This window comes from Venturia canescens, chromosome 2, assembly GCF_019457755.1.
Source record: "Venturia canescens isolate UGA chromosome 2, ASM1945775v1, whole genome shotgun sequence".
Taxonomy (NCBI): domain Eukaryota; kingdom Metazoa; phylum Arthropoda; class Insecta; order Hymenoptera; family Ichneumonidae; genus Venturia; species Venturia canescens.
In genome coordinates, this window is record NC_057422.1 from 26,598,009 (window position 1) to 26,622,716 (window position 24,708).

The 24,708-nt window shown below is 35.6% G+C and overlaps 1 protein-coding gene and 1 long non-coding RNA gene across 4 annotated transcripts in view; one reads left to right on the forward strand and one right to left on the reverse strand.

Annotated features, from left to right (window-relative positions):
* Ptp69D (Protein tyrosine phosphatase 69D) overlaps positions 1-24,708 on the reverse strand; it is a 136,438-nt gene that overhangs the window by 110,768 nt on the left and 962 nt on the right. For 2 of the 3 annotated variants that reach the window (XR_006259829.1, XM_043410831.1), the window contains exons 2-9: positions 23,787-24,116; positions 22,770-23,357; positions 22,164-22,457; positions 21,806-22,068; positions 20,724-21,468; positions 20,231-20,477; positions 19,119-20,130; positions 16,771-17,058 (exon numbers count right to left, since the gene is read on the reverse strand). Coding sequence is in view for 2 of the 3 variants with exons in the window: in XM_043410831.1 (XP_043266766.1) it covers positions 16,771-17,058; positions 19,119-20,130; positions 20,231-20,477; positions 20,724-21,468; positions 21,806-22,068; positions 22,164-22,457; positions 22,770-23,357; positions 23,787-24,116 (3,767 nt within the window). In the remaining variant the exon portion in view is untranslated. The remainder of the gene's footprint in view (positions 1-16,770; positions 17,059-19,118; positions 20,131-20,230; positions 20,478-20,723; positions 21,469-21,805; positions 22,069-22,163; positions 22,458-22,769; positions 23,358-23,786; positions 24,117-24,708) is intronic. The other variant, XM_043410832.1, reaches the window with a different exon arrangement.
* LOC122405826 (uncharacterized) lies at positions 22,154-22,711 on the forward strand. The gene is made up of 2 exons (XR_006259830.1): positions 22,154-22,294; positions 22,375-22,711. It is a non-coding gene; the product is annotated as an uncharacterized lncRNA (long non-coding RNA).

Here is a 24,708-nt window from a genome sequence, read left to right on the forward strand (position 1 = left end):
TTAATCGGATAAAAATTGGTACTCGGGGGTTTTTAGGGTCGCTGATTACGAATCCGCCCTCAAAATTTCGAAATTCAAAATGGCGGATCCAATATGGCAGCCGAAAATGCAAAAATTCATTCGAATCGGATAGGAATTGGCATTCAGGGGTTTTCGGGGTCGCTGATTACGAATCCGCCCTCGAAATTTCGAAATTCAAAATGGCGGATCCAATATGGTGGTCAAAAATCCGAAAATTCATTTGAATCGATCGAAATTTAGTATTCTTCGGGGTCGCTGATTACAGAGTATATAAATTGAAAATAGAAGATTCTCTATGACACATATGAATTGATAATGTAAAATTTTTGCAATGGCACCGTTCTCTTCATATTGATTTTATATTAACCCTGAGTTTTTCAAGTTTTATGTGAATAAATGTAACACAAATACTATTAAAAATTGCCCCGTGCATGGTCGGAATATGAGATATTGTTTTCGAATTATAAATTTTGAGGGCGGATTCGTAATCAGCGACCCCGAAAACCCCCGAGTACCAATTTTTATTCGATTCAAATGAATTTTTCATTTTCGTCCGCCATATTGGATCCGCCATTTTGAATTTTGAAATTTCGAGGGCGGATTCGTAATCAATGACCCCAAAAACCCCCGAGTACCAATTTTTATCCGATTCAAACGAATTTTTTATTTTCGGCCGCCATATTGGATCCGCCATTTTGAATTTCGAAATTTTGAGAGCGGATTCGTAATCAGCGACCCCAAAAACCTCCGAGTACTAAATTTCGTAACAATCTGAATACTTTTTTTTTCCCGCATTTTGAGCACTATGAGGCGAATTGGTTCTGCCGCTTAAAAGGTTAAAAGAATATAGTGTTTCTTGTGTGGGTTCCGAAAAGTTGAATTATTTGTGCACCTGAAAATGGGGAATATTTTATGGATTCATGCGTGTCATAAAATAAACGAAAAGATAATTTTACGATACAAAAATGATTTTTTATTATTCAAAATACAAAGGAATGATATATTGATGATAATTGAAATCGTGGTCCTCGTTGCCATCTTGTTCACTGGGTATGTCGTCGTGAATCTCTTCTCATTCGGATTCATTCTCACTTTCCTGATCGTAAAATACTTGGGAACGACGGTCATGTAAACTGTCCATTATCTGGGATGAGCTCCTTACACCCATTTTGAAAAACTGCTAGAAAGAATGGAAAAACAACCGATTGATACGCCAAAAATACAAAAAAAGTTTTTTTATCGAGGTTAAAGTTCGTAAAAAAAAGCCGCAACAGCATCAAATACATGCAAAATTCATTTCAGTATAAAAAAAAAACTGAAAAACTACGAAAACGAAAAATACAACACTATCCACTTACCTTCGAAAATACTGACGCGGTGTGTACACTGACCCTTTCAGAGAACGGCAGCGACTTACACTCACTGGCGTTTTTAGATAAACTGCCGGAACCGGCGGTCCCTTAGGCATTTAGTCCCTACTACTACCTAGATTTTTTAGGGGGGGGGGGGGGGGGAGGTAACCGGAGCCTGCCTTCTATCGGCAAGAAAGAATTTTGAGTTCGAAATTTCGACTGTTCCTTTAAAGTCCCAGTATACACACGCTGGGTTAATTCAAATAAAATTAAATCTGAATTTATATTGCATTCTTCAGAAAAAAAAAATTAATGCCCCAAATAAATTATAAATGGACGGTGGAAATATCCGATGCATTTTGGAATTTTCACTAAAAATAAGCATTACCTAATGATTCAATGGAACTTGAAACTTTTTTTGATAATATAACGATTCACTCAACGGAAATTGCAGTTTTCCTCTAAGAATAACCTCGTAATGTAGTATTATTATAAATTATTCAATTTTGTAATAATCTAAGAACACGATATTATACTAAATCACATAATTTCCGACAAAGTTTCCACAGCGTTTTGTGACAAGGTCGATAGTTTCGCCGGAAAAGTGAAAAAATGTAGAAATTTTCTTCAAAGCCAATTTTGACGTTGAATAACTTTTGTAGAAGTAGGTTTAGCGTAAAACGATAAGAGACTTTTTTTATAGAGCGTTCAAATCCCTACAAAAAACCACCTTGGGCGTTGTCGTACCCTCATCCGTTGTCGAGGAATAAAATTCAAAAGCAGCTAACGTCTTCTCCGTGTTATTTAAATGAAAAATAGAAAATCGCGGTGAGCGACCTCTAAAAAATTTTTTTAAGGGCTCAAATTTTGTCAGGCATCATTTTTCACCTCACTGCAATAATTGGAACCCGGGCTTTGAAGAAATAAAAATAGTCGATTTTTTTGAACCACCCTACTATATACATGGAAACGCTGTGCTTATATACGTGAACTTTAGTGATCAATTACTCGATAACTGTACAGAAGAAAAATCTTAAAAAATGTGTATTGTCAAATTTGGCACTAAAGAATATGTTCACCAAATTTTATTAAATTCTTATCATTTTGAAATTTTTAATGTATTTAACCTTTTAAGCGGCAGAACCAATTCGCCTCATAGTGCCCAAAATGCGGGAAAAAAAAGTATTCAGATTGTTACGAAATTTAGTACTCGGAGGTTTTTGGGGTCGCTGATTACGAATCTGCTCTCAAAATTTCGAAATTCAAAATGGCGGATTCAATATGGCGGCCGAAAATAAAAAATTCGTTTGAATCGGATAAAAATTGGTACTCGGGGGTTTTTGGGGTCATCGATTACGAATCCGCCCTCGAAATTTCAAAATTCAAAATGGCGGATCCAATATGGCGGACGAAAATGAAAAATTCATTTGAATCGGATAAAAATTGGTACTCGGGGGTTTTCGGGGTCACTGATTACGAATCCGTCCTCAAAATTTATAATTCGAAAACAATATCTCATATGTCGACCATGCACGGGGCAATTTTGAATAGTATTTGTGTTACATTTATTCACATATAAAACTTGAAAAACTCAGGGTTAATATAAAATCAATATGAAGAGAAAGGTGCCATTGCAAAAATTTTACATGATCAATTCATATGTGTCATAGAGAATCTTCTATTTTCAATTTATATACTCCGTAATCAGCGACCCCGAAGAATACTAAATTTCGACCGATTCAAATGAATTTTCGGATTTTTGACCACCATATTGGATCCGCCATTTTGAATTTCGAAATTTCGAGGGCGGATTCGTAATCAGCGACCCCGAAAACCCCTGAATGCCAATTCCTATCCGATTCGAATGAATTTTTGCATTTTCGGCTGCCATATTGGATCCGCTATTTTGAATTTCGAAATTTTGAGGGCGGATTCGTAATCAGCGACCCTAAAAACCCCCGAGTACCAATTTTTATCCGATTAAAATGAATTTTTGCATTTTCGGCCGCCATATTGGATCCGCCATTTCGAATTTCGAAATTTTGAGAGCCGATTCGTAATCAGCGACCCCAGAAACCCCCGAGTATCAAATTTGGTGATAATTGATTGACTTAATCACGAGATAATCGATGTGCGCCATATGGCGTCATTGCCGCTTTGGGCCCAGAAAAAATGTGCGCCATATGGCGTCATTGCCGCTTAAAAGGTTAACATGGTTTAGCATGGCAACATTGTATCATCGCTAGCCACCCTCCTTAAATCAAAATCTTCATTATTTTTGCGTTTTTAATTGGAAAGTCAACAACTTTTAACGTTTTTTTTCCCTTCAAATCGATTTTCGTTACTGTTGCTGCACTCAAATAACCATATCATCGCTGGCAAAAGTATTCTCATTGTCTGACCATTCCAGAACACTGGTTGTAACCCGTATTATAAAAGTATGTATAAATACTATTTCCTCGCTCAGTTTTTCCAAGATGGCGGTTTTTTCAAAACAGCATGACGTAAATTTGCGTGATTTTTTGCGTATCAAAAATTTTCTAGCTATTTTTGTATTTTTTAATTTTGGAAAAATTTTTTAAATTCTGAAAATAGTCACATGTATTTTTTGGATGATTCTTAACAATTTTTGTTATTTCAAATTTTTTTGTAAAGTTGAAACTTTTGAAAAAAAAAATTATTTTCCATCGCATAATAAACAGGTTCATAATTTTGTTCTCAAAAAGTTTCAGCTTTAAAAAAAATGTTACATAACAAAAATTGTTTGAGAATCATCCTAAGAATGCGTGTGAATCTTTTCAGAGCTTTTAAAATTTTACAAAACATCGAAATTGAAAAATACAAAAATAGCTAGAAAATTTTTGAAAAAAATCACACGTATTCTTTAGATCATTCTCTATACTTTGTGTTGTGGAACATTTCTTTGTTATGTTGAGACAATCGAGAAAACAAACCATGCAAATTTTCATCATGCTGTTTTGCGAAAACCGCCATTTTGCAAAAATCGAGTGAGAAAAAAGTGTTCATCACCAGTATTCTGTAAAGGTCAGTCATTGAGAACACTTTTGCTGGCGATAGTATGATTATTTGAGTACAGCAACAGTAACGGGAATCGATTTAAAGGACAAAAAACGTCAAAAATTCTTGACTTTTCAATTCAAAACGAAAAAATAATTAAGATTTTTATTTAATTTTACAAAATAAATGCCATATTCTGAAAGAGCACCCTCAGAAACTTGCTATGCCAGATTTTGAAGATTTTATTTTTTGTTCCTCATTTAAGGAGGCTCGGTCGCGAATGTCTGCGCAACAGAAAAAAATAATTTTTTAATGTCTCATAGTTAGATTATCAATAATGACATGTGCGAAATTTCAGATGGGGTCATCGACCATTTAAGAACGAAAAAAATAGTGAAAGTTAGGATTTTTAACACGGGTCTTATGGAAGAGTCACTCTCAAAACGCGTATTCTAAGGGATATATATGCACTTACGCAACAGAAATAAACAAAAAAATAGAGTATTGTTCTCCAAATCGTAAGGATTCAGAATATATCAAAAAAGTTTGGAGTTATCGACCTAACTAAAAAGATATTGACTGTTAAAATGTCTACAAACTCGATGTTCTGGGACGTTTCGTGACGGTGAGACGATTCCGCAACGTCGCAGAAATCAAATGTTCAGCACAGCGCTAAAGCGCATGCGCGATATTGAAGTATCGACTGTCTAACCTGAAATTTGTAAAAAAATACACGCACGTCCGGGCGTGTGTATACGCGTACATAGAGGTTAAAAAAACGAATTAATTGTATAAAAACGACAAGTTTTAACGATTAACACAATTTATATACTTATTTTCCAACAATAATAGATAATGTTATATATCACAGGTAATGAGACCGAAAAAAAATCGTAATAGATCGTTGAGTATTTCTGTATGAAATCAAGTCATTTTTAGCTGTTGAATTATTTTCTCTATATTTCGACGTTGCCACTTTTTTGTGAGCAGGATCGTAACGTCAAACTGTACCTTTTTTTCTGATCTTTTTTTATTGATGTGTGACTGATTATTTTTGTTTTAAATGATTAATAATCGTTTTTTAATGCATTCTGGTAATGCAAATATGCGCATTTAAAAAAAAACGGGGTGCCCCGTTCATGCACCCACAGAACCCGGCCCTACGCGACCGAGCTTCCTTAAAACTGATGTGTACTTGAAATTGAGTGTCCAAAATTGTTATTTTGCGCATTAATGGGTTAGTATGGTGATGCTATACAACATTTTGAGGGTAGGAGTATTGGAAATTTTTTCCGTGTAGCAACATGCTTGTGAAGTAATTTCTGAAAATTTCATGATTTTCCAAACGTATTGAGGTCCACAGTAAAATCGTGACCACAAACACAGAAAAATTCCATGTATTATAAACGAAAAACTTTAACCCCCGTGGTCGAGGGTTAAGCATTGTTCTAAAAATATGAAAAAATTACAACATTATTTTTTATGTATTTCGAACCGATTTAGGGGGCGGAAACGGTAAAATTTTTATCCCAAATAACGATCACCCTAGTGTGTATGAATATACCTAAACCAACTTGCATGTTTAATAATACGATTTTTATTTTCAAAAAAACTGATTTGGCTTAAGAGGGTCACCCCCCGTGGGAGCCGCTTTTTTGGGGTTTTTCCCCGATTTTTTTGCGGCAAGGATAAAAAATATAGACTTTAGAAATTTGAAGGTTTCATTCAATGGTATTCAACTCTATGGTAGAATTTTTTAACTCTGATATTTCGGGTTTATTGGGTGTAAAACTGCTTCAAAGGAAACTATCTGCATGGTCTCCACGATTCCGAAGGTTCCGTTTATCTGCGATCAGAAAACCAAGGAGCGTTTTGATTTGTAAAGCAGTGGCTATCGCCTGAACATACAGAATCATACAGAAATATTAAAAATTGAAGGATTATTGAGCTATGTAACATTTTGGAAAATTTAAATCAGGTGTTTCAAAACGGACAAATCCTTCAATTTTTCATATTTCTGTATGATTTCGATTCAGGTGATAACCACTGCTTTACAAATCAAAACACTCCTTGGTTTTTTGATCTCAGATAAACCTATTCCCCGGAATCGTGGAGACCATGGAGAAACATATGGGTTTCTGTGGAATAGCATTACACCGAATCTATCAGAGATATCACAGTTAAAATTTCTACCATAGAACTGAAATACCATTGAATAAACCCTTCAAATTTCAAAAGTCTATATTTTTTTCCTTGCTGCAAAAAAATCACGAAAAACCCCCACAAAATCCGGCTCCCACACGGGGTGACCCTCTAATGTTGGATTTCATTATTCCAATCGATCAATATTGCGTTATCTGAAAAAAAGATTCGAGCGCCTTAGTCGTTAAAATCCTGTCGTTATTTAACGACTTAATCTCAACATTGAAATTTATAATTCGTTACAATTTTTTGAATTTTTAAACATATTAGCCGTAATTTGATTAAAAAATGTTTGGTCTCTTTTTTTTTCGATATCTCTTTCGACGAGGCGGGGAATAATTTTAATTAAACATTTTTTCAATAAATGTCGTTTCGCAAGTACACTCTGATGGGAGATAATCGTTACCTAACATGAAGATTTCGGTTTTCCCATATCCTGTATAAATTTTTCAAGTTCACAGTGCACAAAAAGTAGTCAAATCAAATCATAAGTCACAGCACGATTGCTGTTGAAAAATTAGAGACAAGTACATTTATGTTTTATGTCACCTGGACAGTAGTCTCAGTCAGTGAAACCCTATGTGACACTCATGTAGTTCTAAACACAAGTGCAGGCTGATTTATAAGAAGTAGTTCGATCTATTCTCTCGAAACTTGCTTCAAATGAGCAATTCATTACTAAAGGTCATAAAAAGGTCCGTTGTCAAATAAATGCAAAAGTGACGAGTACATCGGATGACGAATGAAAAAAAAATTAAAAACAATGATATGTATTAAAAAAAATTACGAAACCAACTGTAAATAATTTCAACAACACAATTAAGAAAAGCTTTCACAAATCATGGAAAAAAAATTATATTTAGAAAAAATATAAATTCGTAATTATATTGTAAAGGAAAAAAAATTCAAATAGAACGTGAGAAATTCATTCCTACGGGAAGCATCCGGAACTTGAGAAAGTTCTAGTGAATCAAAAAGTTACCAAAAAATCGCATCAAAGGTAAAAGTCATTTGTTACTCTATGATGGCAGAGACTTAGAAGAAAATCGATTCTTCTCAGACTGTCAGGATCCCTTGGTATTCACAATATTCGATGTCGATTTCGTGTCGGTACAAAATTATGTTTAAATATGTGCTAAAAGTACTTGTCCGGCCCATCACTTTTCATTCAAATTGCTCATTTGTGTTTTTTAATTTTCTTTACAAGCAATATTAACGATTCAGATTATTTATTCAGCAAATTCACTTCTCCAATGTAAGAGTAAAAAATTTCGAATGCGAAGCGATACTGTTTACTTTTCCTATTCCTTTTTTTCAAAAGCTTCCTTTGTTCACTTTGAATATTAATTTTTGGAAAAAATTTTCAATTCAAGATACGCACTTATTTTTACTTGTACTTATTACAATAAAGATTTGTTATTCACATACTCACATAAAAATAAATGTATAATATAATGATTCTCACGAAAACATGACTCGACCTAACAACTTGACAGATTTTTTTTCGATTTCCATCTTTTGATTATTTTTTATTACATTTAAATCAATTCAGTCATTCACCGTGTACGATGAGAACTCATGATATCGCTGTCTCCCGCGCCCGCTGGCCGATAAAGAGAGGGGGTAACCGCGTCCAGTGTAGCCTGTGACGTCACAGTGGAGCAAATGTAATGCTCTGACATAGTGTTAAAAATGATTTTCTATTTTTGCATTGTCAATAAAAAAATATGAAAAAATTATTAACTATGAAAAAATATGAGATCTATTGTAACATATACAGTGAATGAATTACGTTTCCTGTAAGAATTCAGAATTTTGGAAATAAAAAAAATAATGAGATCATTTTCTAACGTAGCCAAGTAAAGTGAATGAATTAAGGTTCCTGTGGAATTCATTCGTGTACACTTTTAGCCCTAATCACTCACTTCTACAGGAAAATTTTTCAGCAAGCGTCACAGAGCAATAAAGGTTTCTAGAATGATTCTGCAATTATTAAGAAATTATCATCTGCTTTTATGCTAGCTCAGGTTATAAACTTAAAACATTTTACACAATATGATACAAGAACCTTTTATAAAGAAAAGCGCAAATACGTGTACAAGTGCATGCGTTGTATCTATGCGATGTACTGCACAAATTCATTGTCAATATTACACACAAACTTAGCGTGCATGGTTTTCAGTCGGAAGCTCAGGAAGAGACAATTGTTCAAATTTACTATGAAAACAATAATTAATTAGTATTGTATGAACGATTGTGAAAAAACCGATCCCCCAATAAAATAAGAGAGGCCCTGTTATATAATGATTTGGAAAACAATATAGATGGGTGAAATTTATGGATAAAATTGAACAATCAAACGAACCGATAAAGAAATGAAATCCCTTTATATGCCTTAATCTTGTGCGGATAGATACGGCCATTCTTTCATGCGCATACGCATTCTAATTTATCCACGCGTCACTTTCACTCGTTTGTCCGTACAGTCATTTTTTTACCAAATGGGCAGATGATGGGGTGAATTACACAAGTACTGAAATGGATGAACAAAGGGGTAAGCTGTGTAAAAATTGATTTGAGAAAAGTAAACCCGTTGAATAGGAAGTATTTGGAGTATTAATTTATCAGTCGAACTAGTCGAGAATGGATATTTTTCTTTATGTACACAGCGCGGGATCTCACGTCAAACTACTTAATAAAATAGTTGGATGGAAAAGGGATGGCAAATTAAAAAACAATTACATTAGTGGATATTCAAGGTTTCTCCAAATATATGGTCGGATGAGGCATTCCTTCGCCGAGCTTCCGATTGAAAACCATGCACGCCAAGTTTGTGTGTAATATTGACAATGAATTTGTGCAGTACATCGCATAGATACAACGCATGCACTTGTACACGTATTTGCGCTTTTCTTTATAAAAGGTTCTTGTATCATATTGTGTAAAATGTTAGAAGTTTATAATCTGAGCTAGCATAAAAGCAGATGATAATTTCTTAATAATTACAGAATCATTCTAGAAACCTTTGTTGCTCTGTGACGCTTGCTGAAAAATTTTCCTGTAGAAGTGAGTGATTAGGGCCAAAAGTGTACACGAATGAATTCCACAGGAGCCTTAATTCATTCACTTTACTTGGCTACGTTAGAAAATGATCTCATTATTTTTTTTATTTCCAAAATTCTGAATTCTTACAGAAAACGTAATTCATTCACTGTATATGTTACAATAGATCTCATATTTTTTCATAGTTAATAATTTTTTCATATTTTTTTATTGACAATGCAAAAATAGAAAATCATTTTTAAAACTATGGTCGCGACTTTTTAATACTTGGCGTGCCTTTTTTACTTTTTGAAGTTTTAATAATATTTACTGATTTCACTGCTTTTTGAGAGACGTGACAACTATATAGGAACCATAGTTCATTCACTGTATTTGGCAACTTCAGAAAACGATCTCATTTTTTTTTATATTTCCAAGTTTTTTATTGATAATGCAAATATAGAAAATCATTGGAAACTACGGTCGCGACCTTTTAATACTTGGTGTTCCTTTTTTACTTTTTCAATTATTTTTTTTCTGAACTCACTTATTTTTAAGAGGCGGGACAATATTTATTGAGGAAAAAAAATACATTCCTCGTTTTCAACAAAAATTTTTAAAACGATTTGTTTCAAGTTGAGTGCTTTTTTCTATGTGACAAAAGCAATCAACACTATTGTACAGCCAATTTTTTTAGGTAGACGGACGAAAAATGTGCGGTTATGTTCATGTGAGTTGAAACCTTTTACAAGGAATAATGGCGACGATTTTGATTATCCATTCAGCAAATCACATTTTCCAATGGAAGAGTGGGAAATTCCTATGCAATGAGATGATATTTAAATTTTCTATTCCTTTTTTTGAAAAGCTCCATTTGTTTACTTGGAAAAATGATTTTTGAAATTATCTTCTTCTCATTCATGGATTCCATGTTGACATGGATACTGTCAATGGTTTGCAATATCCAAGGAGATGTTTCCATGGTATGCAATGTCTAAGACCACAGCTTTATGGTTATTGGTGTCCAGTGATATTTTTTCATGGTCTTCTGTAACATCTGAACCTACCTCGTCAATGTAAACAATTAAATCGCAGATCTAGATATCGATAACTATGCGGAAATATATCGTAAACCATTGCACCGTTTACCTAAATATTGGAAAATATAAAATTGTCGAATGTATATTGAAAAATACGGAGGCATCCACCTAGACGTCGAAAACCCTATAGTCGCCAAACTAGACATCGAAAACTATAGAGCCGTCGACCTAGATATCAAAAACCTTAGAAAAACTCACCACACTATCGGAAACTATGGAGCCGTTGACTTTCATATCGGGAATCATGGACAAATTCGCCTCAACATCAGAAACTATGGAACTATCGACCGGGATAGTGAAAACTATGAAGACGTCAACCTAGTCCACGAAAACAATGGGAAAACATACCTGGACATTGAAAACTACAGAGCCGTTGATCTAGACCTCGAAAAGCATGAAAAAACATACCAGGACGACGAAAGCCATGGAGAAATACCTAGCCATCGAAAACCATGAAGGAATCTACCTAGACTACGAATACCATGGAGGAATGTACCTAGACCACGAAATCCATGGAGAATCATATCCATCCATCGAAAACCATGGAGGAATATACCTGGACCACGAAAACCATGTAGGAACATGTCCAGACATTCAAAACCATGAAGGAATATACCTAGACATCGAAACCCATAGAGAAATTATCCGAGACCACGAAAACCATGGATAAACATACCTGGACATCGAAACCTGTGGAGCCGTCAAACTCGATCGCGAAAACCATGGAGGAATATACCTCGACATCAAGAACTATAGAGAAATACACGTGGACATGAAAAACTATGGAGAAATACACTCGCACATCAGAAACCATGGAGGAATATATCTGGACATAAAAAACTATGGGATCGTCCACCAAGAAATCGGAAATCGCGATAGAATGTACCTAAACCTAGTCCTCCAAAACCCATGAGCTATCGCCCTAGACATCCTCGAAAAATCCAGCGGCGTCGACCAGAATTTTATATTTTTTTATTTTTATTATTAGGGAGAGCGGTTGGTCTGATGGACAAGGACTCGGGCCCGCAATCTGCGGGTCCCGGGTTCGAATCCCGGCCAAGACACCAATGAAAATTGAAAACATTTTCAAGTGTTTTCTACTGTGATCCCGGGTGGTTCGGACTCCACCTTGATAAATCCACGGCCAAACACCTCTCTGTGATGCATGTGCGGTCGGTGTACGGCTTCGGGGGCCTCCCGTGGACGGTTCTTATCGTGCGGTGATGGCCCTCTAGCCGTGCACTGGCTGGCGCAATGTACCACAGTAGAGGAGGTGCATGTTTGAGCACCTCTGGTGGGAGCGCTTGAGCGTACTCGCACTGCCATCCGAGGGGATCAACCAAGTACCGGCTGTATCGGCAAGGTTTTCTGCAGTTTCCCTTCGCTCACGGCAAATGCGATACAGTGGGGAGTAAGTCGGCTGCAGCCGCAACGGGCGGGGGAAAAAAAATGTGGAATGGGCACAAGGGGGGGAGAACGTAAAAACCGAGAAGGTATACGAGTGGAAAAAATTAATAAAAAAAAAAAAAAATACTATTTTTATTATTTATTATTTAATATTATTCGTATTATGTAATTTTTGTATTTTATTATATTATTATCATTTTATATTATATATTATATAATATTTATATTATATTATATATTAATTATAATAAAATATTTATTTATTTATTTATTTTATGCGCAAACCATGAGCTGGTATTGCCCCCGCTGTGCGCACATTCTCTGTCTCTCTCGCTCGGCGACGCAGAAGGAGAGGGGGTAGTCGCGTTCAGCGTAGTGTGTGACGTAGCGTGTGACAAAACGTAAGAAATCGTGCAAAGAACGTAAGTCCAAACGTAAACATGCTTAACTTACGCCCGTCTGTCTCTAAGAATTCAAAGTTCCCGAAATGGTGGATTTTAAATCACTAACGTTACATATCTCAGGATCGACTGGACGGATTTACTTGCAACAAAAACCAATGGAAAGGGAAAAATCGAAAAAAAATCATCATCAATTTCCAATTTCTTTCATAAAATGGTTTGTTTATGAGAGCCGTTTGAAAATTCTGTGACGTCATAAAACCGGCATATTCGCGTATATAAGAGTAGCGGCAGGGCTCGTGTCGGCTTTTCTTTTGTGCTGCAGTTTTTCCTTTTAATACTTGGCGTCGAGCCGCTACCGCGTCTCTTGATAATAGAGCGCGAGGAATGTTTTGAGAAAATCATCATAACTCACGATTAGCTGAACTGATTTAGTTGCAACAAGAGGCAATCGGAAGATGAAAATTAAAAAAAAAAATCTATACAAAAAATTAAGGTTTTCGGTCGAGCCATTTTTTCGTGAGAACGATTTGAAATCGTTGTGACGTCATAAAACCAGCATATTTGCGTATAGTAGAGTGCGGTAGGCCTCGCGCTAGCTGTTTCTTTACTTTTAATATTTGGCGTCGAGACGCTGCCGCATCTCTTGATATACAAAGTTCAGATCACAGGGCGAGCTGATATATTGGCTTTCCGGCCCTTTAGCCCTTTCAGTCATGGTGGGACCGCTACGGTCCCACCTCGTAAAAAATCACTTCAGAGCTCTAATATTGAACCAAAGCCTCTGAAAATACGTACATAGGGGTTTTTTGAGTCGCTGATCACGAATATGAGGTCAGATTTTGAAAATGCAAAATGGCGGATCCGCTACAATCGATCTAATTGGGCAGTTTGACAACAAAAATTTTAATCGCATAAAATCCTACTTTATCACGAATATTCCTTCAAATGTACATTATAAATAACTATTTCAGTTAATTTGAGATGAAATTTGAGATAAATAAAATCAATGATATTATACGTCCGCCATATTGGATCCGCCATTTTGAATTTTGAAAATCTAATGCCAGATTCGTAATCAGCGACCCCGAAAACCCCTGAGTACACAGTTTTAGAAGAATTAATAAGTATTTGGAATTTCACGTCCGCCATATTGGATCCGCCATTTTGAATTTTGAAAATCTAATGCCAGATTCGTAATCAGCGACCCCGAAAACCCCTGAGTACAAAGTTTTAGAAGAATTAATAAGTATTTGGAATTTCACGTCCGCCATATTGGATCCGCCATTTTGAATTTTGAAAATCTAATGCCAGATTCGTAATCAGCGACCCCGAAAACCACCGAGTACCAATTTTCATCGAAATCGGTGCAGATAAAAAATGTATGACTGAAAGGGTTAGAGGTTAAAGGCTGAATTTCGATCTATGATATGCTTAAAAAAAGTCTCATTTTCCATCAAATATGTATGCTGCATCGTTAGAAGTAGGGGCCAAAAATATTGGAATAAACTTTTAACCCTCACATTTCACCCCTTAAAGCTGAATTTCGATTTTCATTACACTAGAAAAAAGATCATTTTCGTTAAAATATAGACTCTGCATGGTCAGAATTAGGGACTACGAACGCACAATGCTTCAAAATTCAAACCCCGGTTTCACCCCCTTAAAAGCCGAATTTCGATTTTTTTTTATTCCTGAAAAAAAACCTTATTTTTGGCCAAATATAAAGACTGCATGGCCAAAACTCGGAGCCACAGATATCGTAATACTGCCCCGTTTTGTTATACACTAGGCACAACAATTAAAGGATATTAAAAAAAATTCAAATTTATAGGTGATTCTCAACTGGTTGCAATTCGGAGGAAAATGATCGCACAAAAAATTAAAAATAAGCAAAATTGTAGCTTTAAGTATCAAGTTTCCGGAGCTGTGCTCGAATCTTTTTACCTCGAGTAGATCATGAGTAATTCCAAGAAAACCATCGGAAAAAAATTTATCAAATTTTCTTCGTCTTTCAAAACGGTGCACGGGATTCAAAAAATTTTTCCAAGTAATTCAATCGCAATGATCTTTTAAAAAATGTAATTCCCTTTAATTTGACCTACTTACGAACTCTATACGATCATTTCTCGCAGAGTTATCGTTGATCAAAACAAAAAAGTCATTTTTGACTTTGGTGATTAATTATTATTCAAGGAATAATGGTCGTACAGAAAATGAAAGGAGGGTTCTGTAAACTGCAAATGATTCTCTATAAAACGATGTTAAACATTATCCATGAAATAAAATATTCCGAAGTGATAATGTTGACCGAAAAAAAAGTAAAAAATGGAAAATTAAAGGATATTTGGATAATTTTGTATAACGTTGGATATAATGGGTAAACAAAGGATATCGTCGGTAATTTTTCAACCTCAAAGTTTCCTGAAAAAACACTGAAAACTTCAAGACACTACGATTTTTTTTTCTTAGTGCCCCAAATGTTCAAATCTCTCGTTTCTACCGAAAGTCACCATAACGAGCAATTTTTCAATTTTTATTCGTTCTTTCAACTTGAAAACGGTTCTTTTTACGTCAATCCATATTTTTTTGAATGAATAGCATTGAATTCTCATAAAAATCTGAACAAAAAATTTTTTCCGAAATTTTTTTCTTCTTCGACACAGAAAAAATGTTTTCAAAAAAATTTTTTTTTTCTCAACCTTGAATATATTTGCAACTACACTACCGGTCAAACGTTTCCAGACAAAAATTCAGAAAAGTTCCGGACTCTTTTTTGTGCCACGACGCCGGGCAATAAATATACCTGGATGCAACAAGGCGCATTTTGAAGGGGAGACATTAGGCTTCAATTTAGTTTTTTTGGAAAGTCTCTACGACTTTCTTTTACATGTACCACGTCATGTTGAAACCGTCCGTTTTTTTTGCTTTATATTTTTTGTTTCCAACTGGACCACGTTTTCAGATAAAATTCTTTATCCTCAATTCTGCAAGCGAGCCCTCAAAAGCGTCAGCCTCAGCTTTAATTTTGTTTTTGAAAAAAGTTTAATACGGTTTTTTTTCGCCTCATAATCTCGATTTTAGCAAAAAAATAGAAATTTTAGAAATTGCCGTGTGCCGCGAGAACTATTAGATTTCAAAGGACGTTTCAACAATGAAAAAGTTGCGTCTGAGATTGTTTTAGTCGCTGAAATTTTTTCAGATTTTTTTTTCAAATTTTTTTTTATCAATTTTTCAGTCGAACTTCAAGTGCGTTGATTGTCGTAAATCGAAAACGATGGGATTTTTTATACGATTTTAAGAGAGAAAACAGTTTCTCTTTTTCATTTCCAGTTCGTTAAATTTTTTTCGGATTCGTTTTTTGTCCGAAAATTTTTACGTTTTTCGTTTTTATTTTGCAGTTTGTTTTCCTAGATTGCTGCATGGCATTTCCAATCACTCGGTACAAAATTGGGACATTGGTTGGGAATTCATTGTAGAATTGAGGACAAAGAATTTTATCTCAAAACGTGGTCCAATTGAAAACGAAAAATATAAAGCAAAAAAACGGACGGTTTCAACATGACGTGGTACATGTAAAAGAAAGTCGTAACGTGGCACAAAAAAGAGCGCGGTAATTTTTCCGGACTTTTGTCGGGAAACTTTTGACTGGTAGTGTATATTTTTTTTCATCAAGATCGGATCAATAGATCGTGGGATAAAAAATATTCTTCAAAAATACTAGTTGTATCTTAATTAATATCTGTGCCTAGTGTAGCTACATGGTTAAAATTTGGGATCAGTTTGCAACCCATCAAACGCAATTTTGGCCAAAATTCGGAATGAATGCGCGTGGGGGGCCGCTCGCCTCTACTTATCCGGCTATGGTTTCGTTCGTTCAAAAAAAAATTTATAGGGGACCCATAGATTGAGAGATATTTTTTTTCAATTTTGACTGAAAGCCGGATACACAATAATGGATTTTGTACCCTCGCAAGATACGTTAGCCTTCTACCGTACACCATTTCCCTCAAAAATTAAGACTTAAAAAAAATGTTAAAGCTTGCCTTAGTGACTGTTATGATGCTTGAAATAAATGAAATACTTTGAAATAAATTTAAAATTAGTTCAAATCAGAAACCAATAGTTTCGGTTAAGCGATTTTTTGATACCTATGAAAATATGTGGCCATTTAAAAATCAAGTTTATTGGTTATCGTGATGAAACTGAGCGAAAAATATTACTCACGTCCGACAGCATTACGATGGTCGATATACACTGTTCAGAAATCATTCTCCAAAAATCAGCTATCGTAGTGTCCAGTGGATCTTGCGTTATAATGAAAGATTCGGAATTGTCATATCCTTCGATAAAAGAAGCATTGATATAGGTGGAATGTTCTCGGCCTGGTATGGGTGTCAATATAACTCGATTTCTGTCATACGGTATGATCATTTCGTTGCGATTTTTGATCCTATTTTCATCACCACCACCCACCGAGAATGATTTGCGATCTTCCAACACAGAACTGATTTTCTGTGAATTTAAAACAAGTTCCTAAAAAACTGAGACATGAGTACACCTTGAAGGCTATTTATTCTGCTTCTCACAAAAAACTTTCCACTTTGCAAGCCTAAAATAATTCATTTATCATTTAATGGTAGATATAGTTTTTTTATTTAACGAATTCTAATGCCACTTTCGTCTCATATTTTTCCACGTTCTTCATTTTTAGGATTACAAGTAAGGAAAGCCTCTTAGTAATGTACATGTGTCACAGTCATTTCCGAAAAGTACTTAAGGATATATTGCACAGGCGATACAATGTTGCCATGCTAAACCATGCTAAAAACATAAAAAAATTCAAAATGATCAGAATTTTATAAAATTTGGTGAACATATTCTTTAGTGCCAAATTTGATAATACAAATTTTTTAAGATTTTTCTTCTGTACAGTTATCGAGTAATTGATCACTAAAGTTCACGTGTATAAGCATAGCGTTTCCATATATATAGGTATACATTCCGGGCATAAGAAATCTGCTTTAATGCGTAATTACTCGATAACTAAACAGAAGAAAATTTTGAAAAAATTTGTGTTTTCGCACTTGATGTTGAAGAACATTATCACCAAATTTGATCAATTTCTAATTATTTCGACTTTTGTATCATTCACCCTTAAAATATACTTTGTGTCATATGTGCTATAAAATAGTATGCGATACTTGTGAAGTAAGTTACTCTGTATATGCACGGCGTTTTAACTTCATGCCGTGCAATAATAGCCAACTTAAGGTAATTTTATCGCCAGGCTTAGTTCATAAGATTTTTTAAAAAATTTGTTATGCTGTACTTAAACCTTTAATAAAGGGCTGTGTAAAATTTCAGGGCCGGTTATCGACCTAATTTCAGAGAAATTAATTATTAAAATTGATGGTTGTCGTGAAGGAATTTCAAAATGGCATACAAAAACCTAACTTCCGGTAGCTATAAAAAAAGGGTATATTTGTCTAGAAATCTATAAAATTCTGGAAAAAAATTGCAATTCGTATACTTAACACTTGTAGGGCGGGTCGTTTCAACTTCTAGGTAGCTTATCTGGCGGGTAAAAGCATTGACTTGTAGACCTTTAACTGTCAGATAGGCTTACCTAGAAGTTGGAACAACCCGCCCGTAGTAATTAAAAAATAAAAGTTGCCCTTATCGGCCTATTTTTTACGGAATATTAAGTTTAATTTGAACTTCCGGCATTGGATTTCTTACGACTCGCTATGATAAAGAGACATGACAGTAAGGCAGCAGCTGAGTGTAGTCCTAATCTCAATTTGCCAGATCAACAGAAAAGAGGTTAAACACTTACGAATGGTCGAGTAGAAAAAGACGGAGAGAACCGGTTTTGTCAAACGTAAACCTGGGGATACTACGCAAATCGTTGGACTGACTTTTTTTTCATTTTTATAATTCAGTGCAAAAATTCATTTAAAGGATTACATATGGAAAATTTTACTTATTAGAATAGTATATTACACACCTAGGGCGGGAAAGTAGACTACTTCAAACCGCAGGCAGAATTGTCACCCGAGCCGAAGGCGAGGGTGATAAGCACGCGGTTTGAGGTGGTCTAATTTCACTCCCGTGAAGTACTACTATTTTTCACCACACATACACCGAAAATTCAACCTTCCGATTTCGGAAAATTGAACTTTCGGCGCATCTCTGGTGAAAATAATTTTTTCCATATGTCAATAATATTGATTACTGTAAATCTCAACTATTAGCAGTGGTATAACCAGACTGAAGCGATAGAATCACCTGAAGTCACACGTATCGTAATGTACTATTCTTAATATTTATACTTTCTTTAAATATTTCACGGATGTATACAGTGTAAATAGAAATAAATTTTCTATGCACTGTACAAGTATAAAATTGTGATGGAATTCATTGAGTTTTTACTCAATGAATTCCATCACTCAATTCATTAATTATTCAATGAATTTTCTCTACTCTTTTGAGTAGAGAAAATTGTGGCGGAAATAACTTTTTGGATAAGACTGTGTGAAGTGTACATGTTGAAAAGTTCCATAAACACTTACATCATATTCTTCCTCCATGCGACATTTTTCTTTGCCATTGTCCCTGATCCTGAGTTTTTCGATGCTGGATTTCAATAGTGAAATGGGTATTTCCGTATCGCCGTAAAGAGCCATTTCCATGAGAGAACGATATATGAAAATGTACTGCTTCAACGACTGTACCAAATAATTCCGTTGATGTCGTAAATCGCAGACGGTATTAAAAATGGAGACTTGTCCTTCTTCGGAAAGTTGTTGAAGGAGAGAGTCAAGCGCAACGAGAGTGCCGGTTCTTCCAACACCGGCACTGCAATGTACAAGAATGGGTCCCTTCTCGAGGGAATAAGCCTCGTTGACGCGTTTGATAAAGCGTAAAATTGCATGAGGATGTTCGGGTGCCATGAAATCTTTCCATACGAGAAAATGGTATTGGACGATTATGCGGGAATCCCGTTCGCCGGTACGAGACATTTTCAACTCTCGAACAACGTAATCGGAGAATGGTCGTTGTTTAATATGTTCTACCGTGATATCACCAAAATTTTTCGTTTCTTCTTTGTCAGGCCAGTATTTAGCACATTTAGTTTTGGAGTATTCTTCGAGATTTGTGAGCATTAGTACGAGTTCGAGATGTTGTTCCCAAATCATGCGCCAATAGTCACAAACGGTGTTTTCCATAGGCCCTTGAGCACATATGAACTTCTTTCTTTCCTTATAACCAAGAACAAAGTTCGCATTGATATAATCTGAACCGGAAATACCGTCAATCTGGGACAAGCGAACTCTCGTTTGATCGTAGCACTTGATGTCAGGATAACGATTTTTGTAAAGGTTTTCTCGTCCCTCGGAAGCTCGTGTCGTACGATCGGCGAAGCGATCTGGCAAAAGCTCAAATTCGTGTTGAAAACCATAATCTGAGTCACGGTGACGCTCGAGATAAGCCTGCAAGAGATCGGCTTTTGGTATCGGTGGCATATCCGGTGGACTCGCTGCTACTAGCTGATGCCTACCTCTCAAACTTCTGCAGAGATGCCTAACCACAAAAAGGCACCCATTAGAAAGTACGTGAGCAATGAAAAATTCCAATGGCTTTCTCTTTCTTTCCTCAGAAACCTTCAGTCGTAACAACTCACCTGAAACTATTTCTCAGTGTTATTATTTCTTCGCCTCGCTGCTCTGCTCGTTTCGTATATCTGTGCAAAACGCACAACGCGATCAAAAGTATCGCAATTATGAGAATAAGAGCAACTACTATTTGCAGTATTACTTCGAGAGTATTTTCTTTCTGTGCTGCAATGTTACGATAATCCGGACCACCGTAAAGCTGGTGGAGATATCCGCTGTATGCTGGCATTACTTGACCGTCTCGATCACCGTAAACTACAAAAATAAATTAATATAAGAAATACGTATTCTCTTTTATTAAAAACAACAAATGTTTTTTTTCTTATTCAGACGAATATTCTCGGAACATCTGTTACAGTCATCGTTGGGGCGCGATATACGGAACTGATGAACCGACATACTGAAATTCTAAACAGTATCAAGTTGAAGGACTTGAAAGATTTATTTCAATGCCACTACTATATAAATTCTCTGTATGTCAAATCGAGGGTTTGTAATTACCTATAACTTCGATGAAAGCGGTATAATTGGCTTTTTCGTCAATAAACCCATCGTAAGGTGGATAAATTCCAGATCCTGATGGATTTTCAATGAGAAGTGGGCTAATTTCGGGCGTGTCGTCTCTTTTATGACGAACTGTTGATTCCGAAGAGTTTCGTGACTGGCTCGTAGGGGTAGTTTCAACAACGGTGGAGGTAATGGTGGTAGTTTGTGAAGTTTCAAAATGTGGAACGAAGGTAGTTTGTATTATTGTCGTTGAGATCGTCGTGTTGGTCGTGGCCGTGCCGGAAACTTCAGGCACGAGATGAAGAGTTGGCGTCGCTTTAGGTCGAAGACCGATGCAACGATCACAGACGTTACTCGCGTTAGATGATTCACCGTCGCCGAGAAATATTTCTGACAAGAGATGATCGCTGTCGAACATTTCGGCAAGATAAGCTCCTCCACTTGGTGAAGCGTGAACATAATGATATGTATGAATTTCTATCTCATCAGGTGCTGGCAAATCTCCGGTCGATTTTTGAGGTCCTAACTTTACCATGAATATTCGATAACAACATATTGGACCATTTCTCTCTGATATTCTTGGTAAATACAGCTTGAATAATTGTCTACCCTCGCTCTCGATCTTACGCCATGAACGAAGATTCATATTTTCTTTATCCGGCACAGTTACTGGCATTGTACAATTTCCAATGGTATCTTTACCAGGCGTTCGTAGCCTCGTTACACACCAGGCCCGCACCTATTAAAATTATAATTAAATTCACGACTTTATTTAGAATTGTCAATTTTGATTAAAATAATAAAAAACTGTAGATTATTCATCCAACCATAAAAATAAATGAATGATGAACGTCAAAAGCGTGATTCCAAAAGTCAATTTGAGTAAATACACATCTTTAAAAAATATATGATAGGAATTTTTAATTGAAGAACTCTTTGCAATAATAATAACGCACTCCAACATAAATTACTTTTTACGCACAATCGAATTTGATATCTGCTAGTAACAACTTCATTCGGTCTGCATATCTGTCGCCGCTTGTCTCGAGAGGTAAATACAGAAAAGACTTCCTTACCGTATAATTTGTATTGGGTGAGAGGCTTTTGAATTCGTAGCTATGTTCAAGTTCTTTGACCGTTTTATCAGGCAATTTCCACCAATTATTGCCTGGTCTACCGAGGTCGTTGCGGTATTGAGCGGCACCGGTGAGTTCCAATTGATAACGTGTTATAACGCCGTTAGGTCTTGCCGGTGGCTGCCAAGATACGTAAACGTAAGCTGTGCTACTAATATTGTCGAAGCGACAGGTAACCGTAAGATTTTGCGGTGCACCACAGACTGAAATGTTTCAAACACCACAGTTTATGTTACAAAAAAGTGGATTTATTTTCGAAAAATCATAAAAATTGAACGAAAATAACATTGGTACTGACCTCCATCCATGGTCGTTCCATTGACTATTTTGCTCCAATTTCCACAATGCTTTGTGTATTCGCTGCAAGCAGCAATTTTGAATTGATAAGTGGTCGCTGGATCAAGATCGACAAATACGTAAACATTGAAGGTTTGTGCTGGATAAAAAGCCTCTTTCTTTTGGTCACCATGAGTCACCATCAATTTATAGTAATGCACGTGTTCTCGTAGATCTGGTGGCGGTACATTCCAACCGATGGTAATTGAACGATCGGTGAAACCGTTTACGGAAACTGTCGGAATGAAAACAGGATCTGAAAAACAAATTTTGTTGAATTTGATGAACGAAAGTTTGTTTAATGTTTTAAGCATTCAATGCGCACACAAATTTAGAATACTTATTAATTATCCGGCTCAAGACAAGAGCGAAGATGAAATTGCCAATATGTATTGGAACAATGAAATTTCAAAATTGATTTGTCAATCCATTGACTTTTTTGAAAAGCGAAATTCTTTTGTAATCATGTATTTGGATTCCAAAACAATTTTATTAAAATTCTAGCCTGAACTACTGAATAAATTCAACTCTAAACATCGTATGTTTAAATGATCACAGAATGTGTTACCTTCAGAGAGTGTGGTGATCCATCGGGGATCCGTTTGTATTTGTGATCTTCCTATAGCGTTAACAGCGCTTATTCTTAGCTGATAGGCTGTACCTTTCTCAAGGCCTTTAAGAACATAACTTAAGTTTCCACCACCAATTTCACCACGATAAAAGTGCCACTGATCAGTGCCATTTGGCATGTGTTGTATGAGATATTCTTTAATGGGCTCGTTACCATCATTCACCGTCCAGTTCAAATATATCATATGGGCACCAACAGCTTTCATGAAATCGATATTAACCTGAGGCTTGTCTATGACAAATAGACTTTGCATGGCACTCACAACACCATAGTAATCCGTTGCTTGACAAGTGTATGTGCCATTGTCACGGCGAGATACACTCTCGAAAACAAGCGATAAAACTGATAAAGTTTCGTTAATGCGCTCCAGTTTTGTTAGCTCTTGCAGATGTTCAATGCTTTCGCTATTGTTTCCCTTAAGCCATGTGAAATTTGTCAGAGGTTCACCCTCCATATGGCATACTAATTTGACTGACTCACCTACTTTTCTTCTGACATCCTTGGCTGGTCGTATTTTACCAGGTTCTGAAAGTAAATAACAATATTAATGTTTGCAGTGGCGAATAAAAACTTTCTTGCAAACCGCATATTATATTGTTATAATTCTCTCTTTCAACAAAAATCTCAAGTTTTTTTTTGTTTTTGGTTCCCTCAAAGTTGGAATGAATTCAGCATGAGTTATCTCAACAGTTATCTTAGGTCTGGTTCTAATTTTTTGCCTTACTTTGGGTACTCTAATTAACTGAGAAAATGTGTCTCAAAAATTATTCTTATTGGAAAATGTAATTTAATTGCGGAAAGATTTTAAGTAGGATTTGGAAATAAAAAATTTCATAATTTGTCATATAATAATGCAGCTAGCTGTTGTTTTTGTTCATACTTAGCATTGAATCACCACTGTAACTTTTTATAAGTGCAACAACAGTGGAATACATTAACAAATGTATATTTTACCTATGATCCTAACAAATACTGTTTTTTGCAAGAAATCTCCACCATTGGTTTTGCCTGTACATGTGTAATTTCCAGTATCATTTCTTTTGGCTTGCCTCAGATCTATTCGTCCCTTAGGGGTAGAATAATCCAAGTCTCTTATAGTGGTGATATTTCTGCCATCAGAGTTCCAAGTTATCATACCAGGTTCACTCAGTTTACATATTAGAAAAGGCGTGCTGCCTGCCTCTATGCCATCTATTTTTTGAGACGAGTCTATTTCTAATGTTGCTGTTATAGTTCGAATTGTTGTGGTCAGATCGGTGCCTGTTACTGCTACCGTTGTTAATCCTACAAAATACAAAATAATGGAATTCCACAATTAAACTCTACTTCCTGCTACCTGCCTTACGATGTTCTCAGTATTGTTTTTACATCGTCAGGAAGACAAATTCATGAAAATACCTGTGAAGATTAGCGATGAAGTTCACTTCAATTTAGTTGCTACAGAAAATTGTAGTTGTTCAAATATAAAAACCATACTAAAGCAGTTTAAATTTGGGATCTATTCAAGGAAGCTTTTGAACTCATTCACAGTTATTAAACTTTGTGAATGTGATAAGAAAAAAATGAGATTTATTTCATTTCTAACGGATTTCTAGATTTGATTAGTTCTCACAGTATAGGAACAAAACAGCAAATGGCAAAAGTATATATGTTAAAAATAATAACAAAACTCATGGTGTATATTAAAAATTTGAAATCATTAAAAATCGTAGTCATCTGGAAGAGAAAAATCTGACGTCCATTTCCCACAAAAAATTGAAAAACATGATATCCGTTATAAAAAATTCTTAAGAAATAGTTCTCAGATCGTCAGATACCCAATGGAAGAATAAACTACCAAAACAATGAGAAATACGAGTGAACTTATGTTCATGAG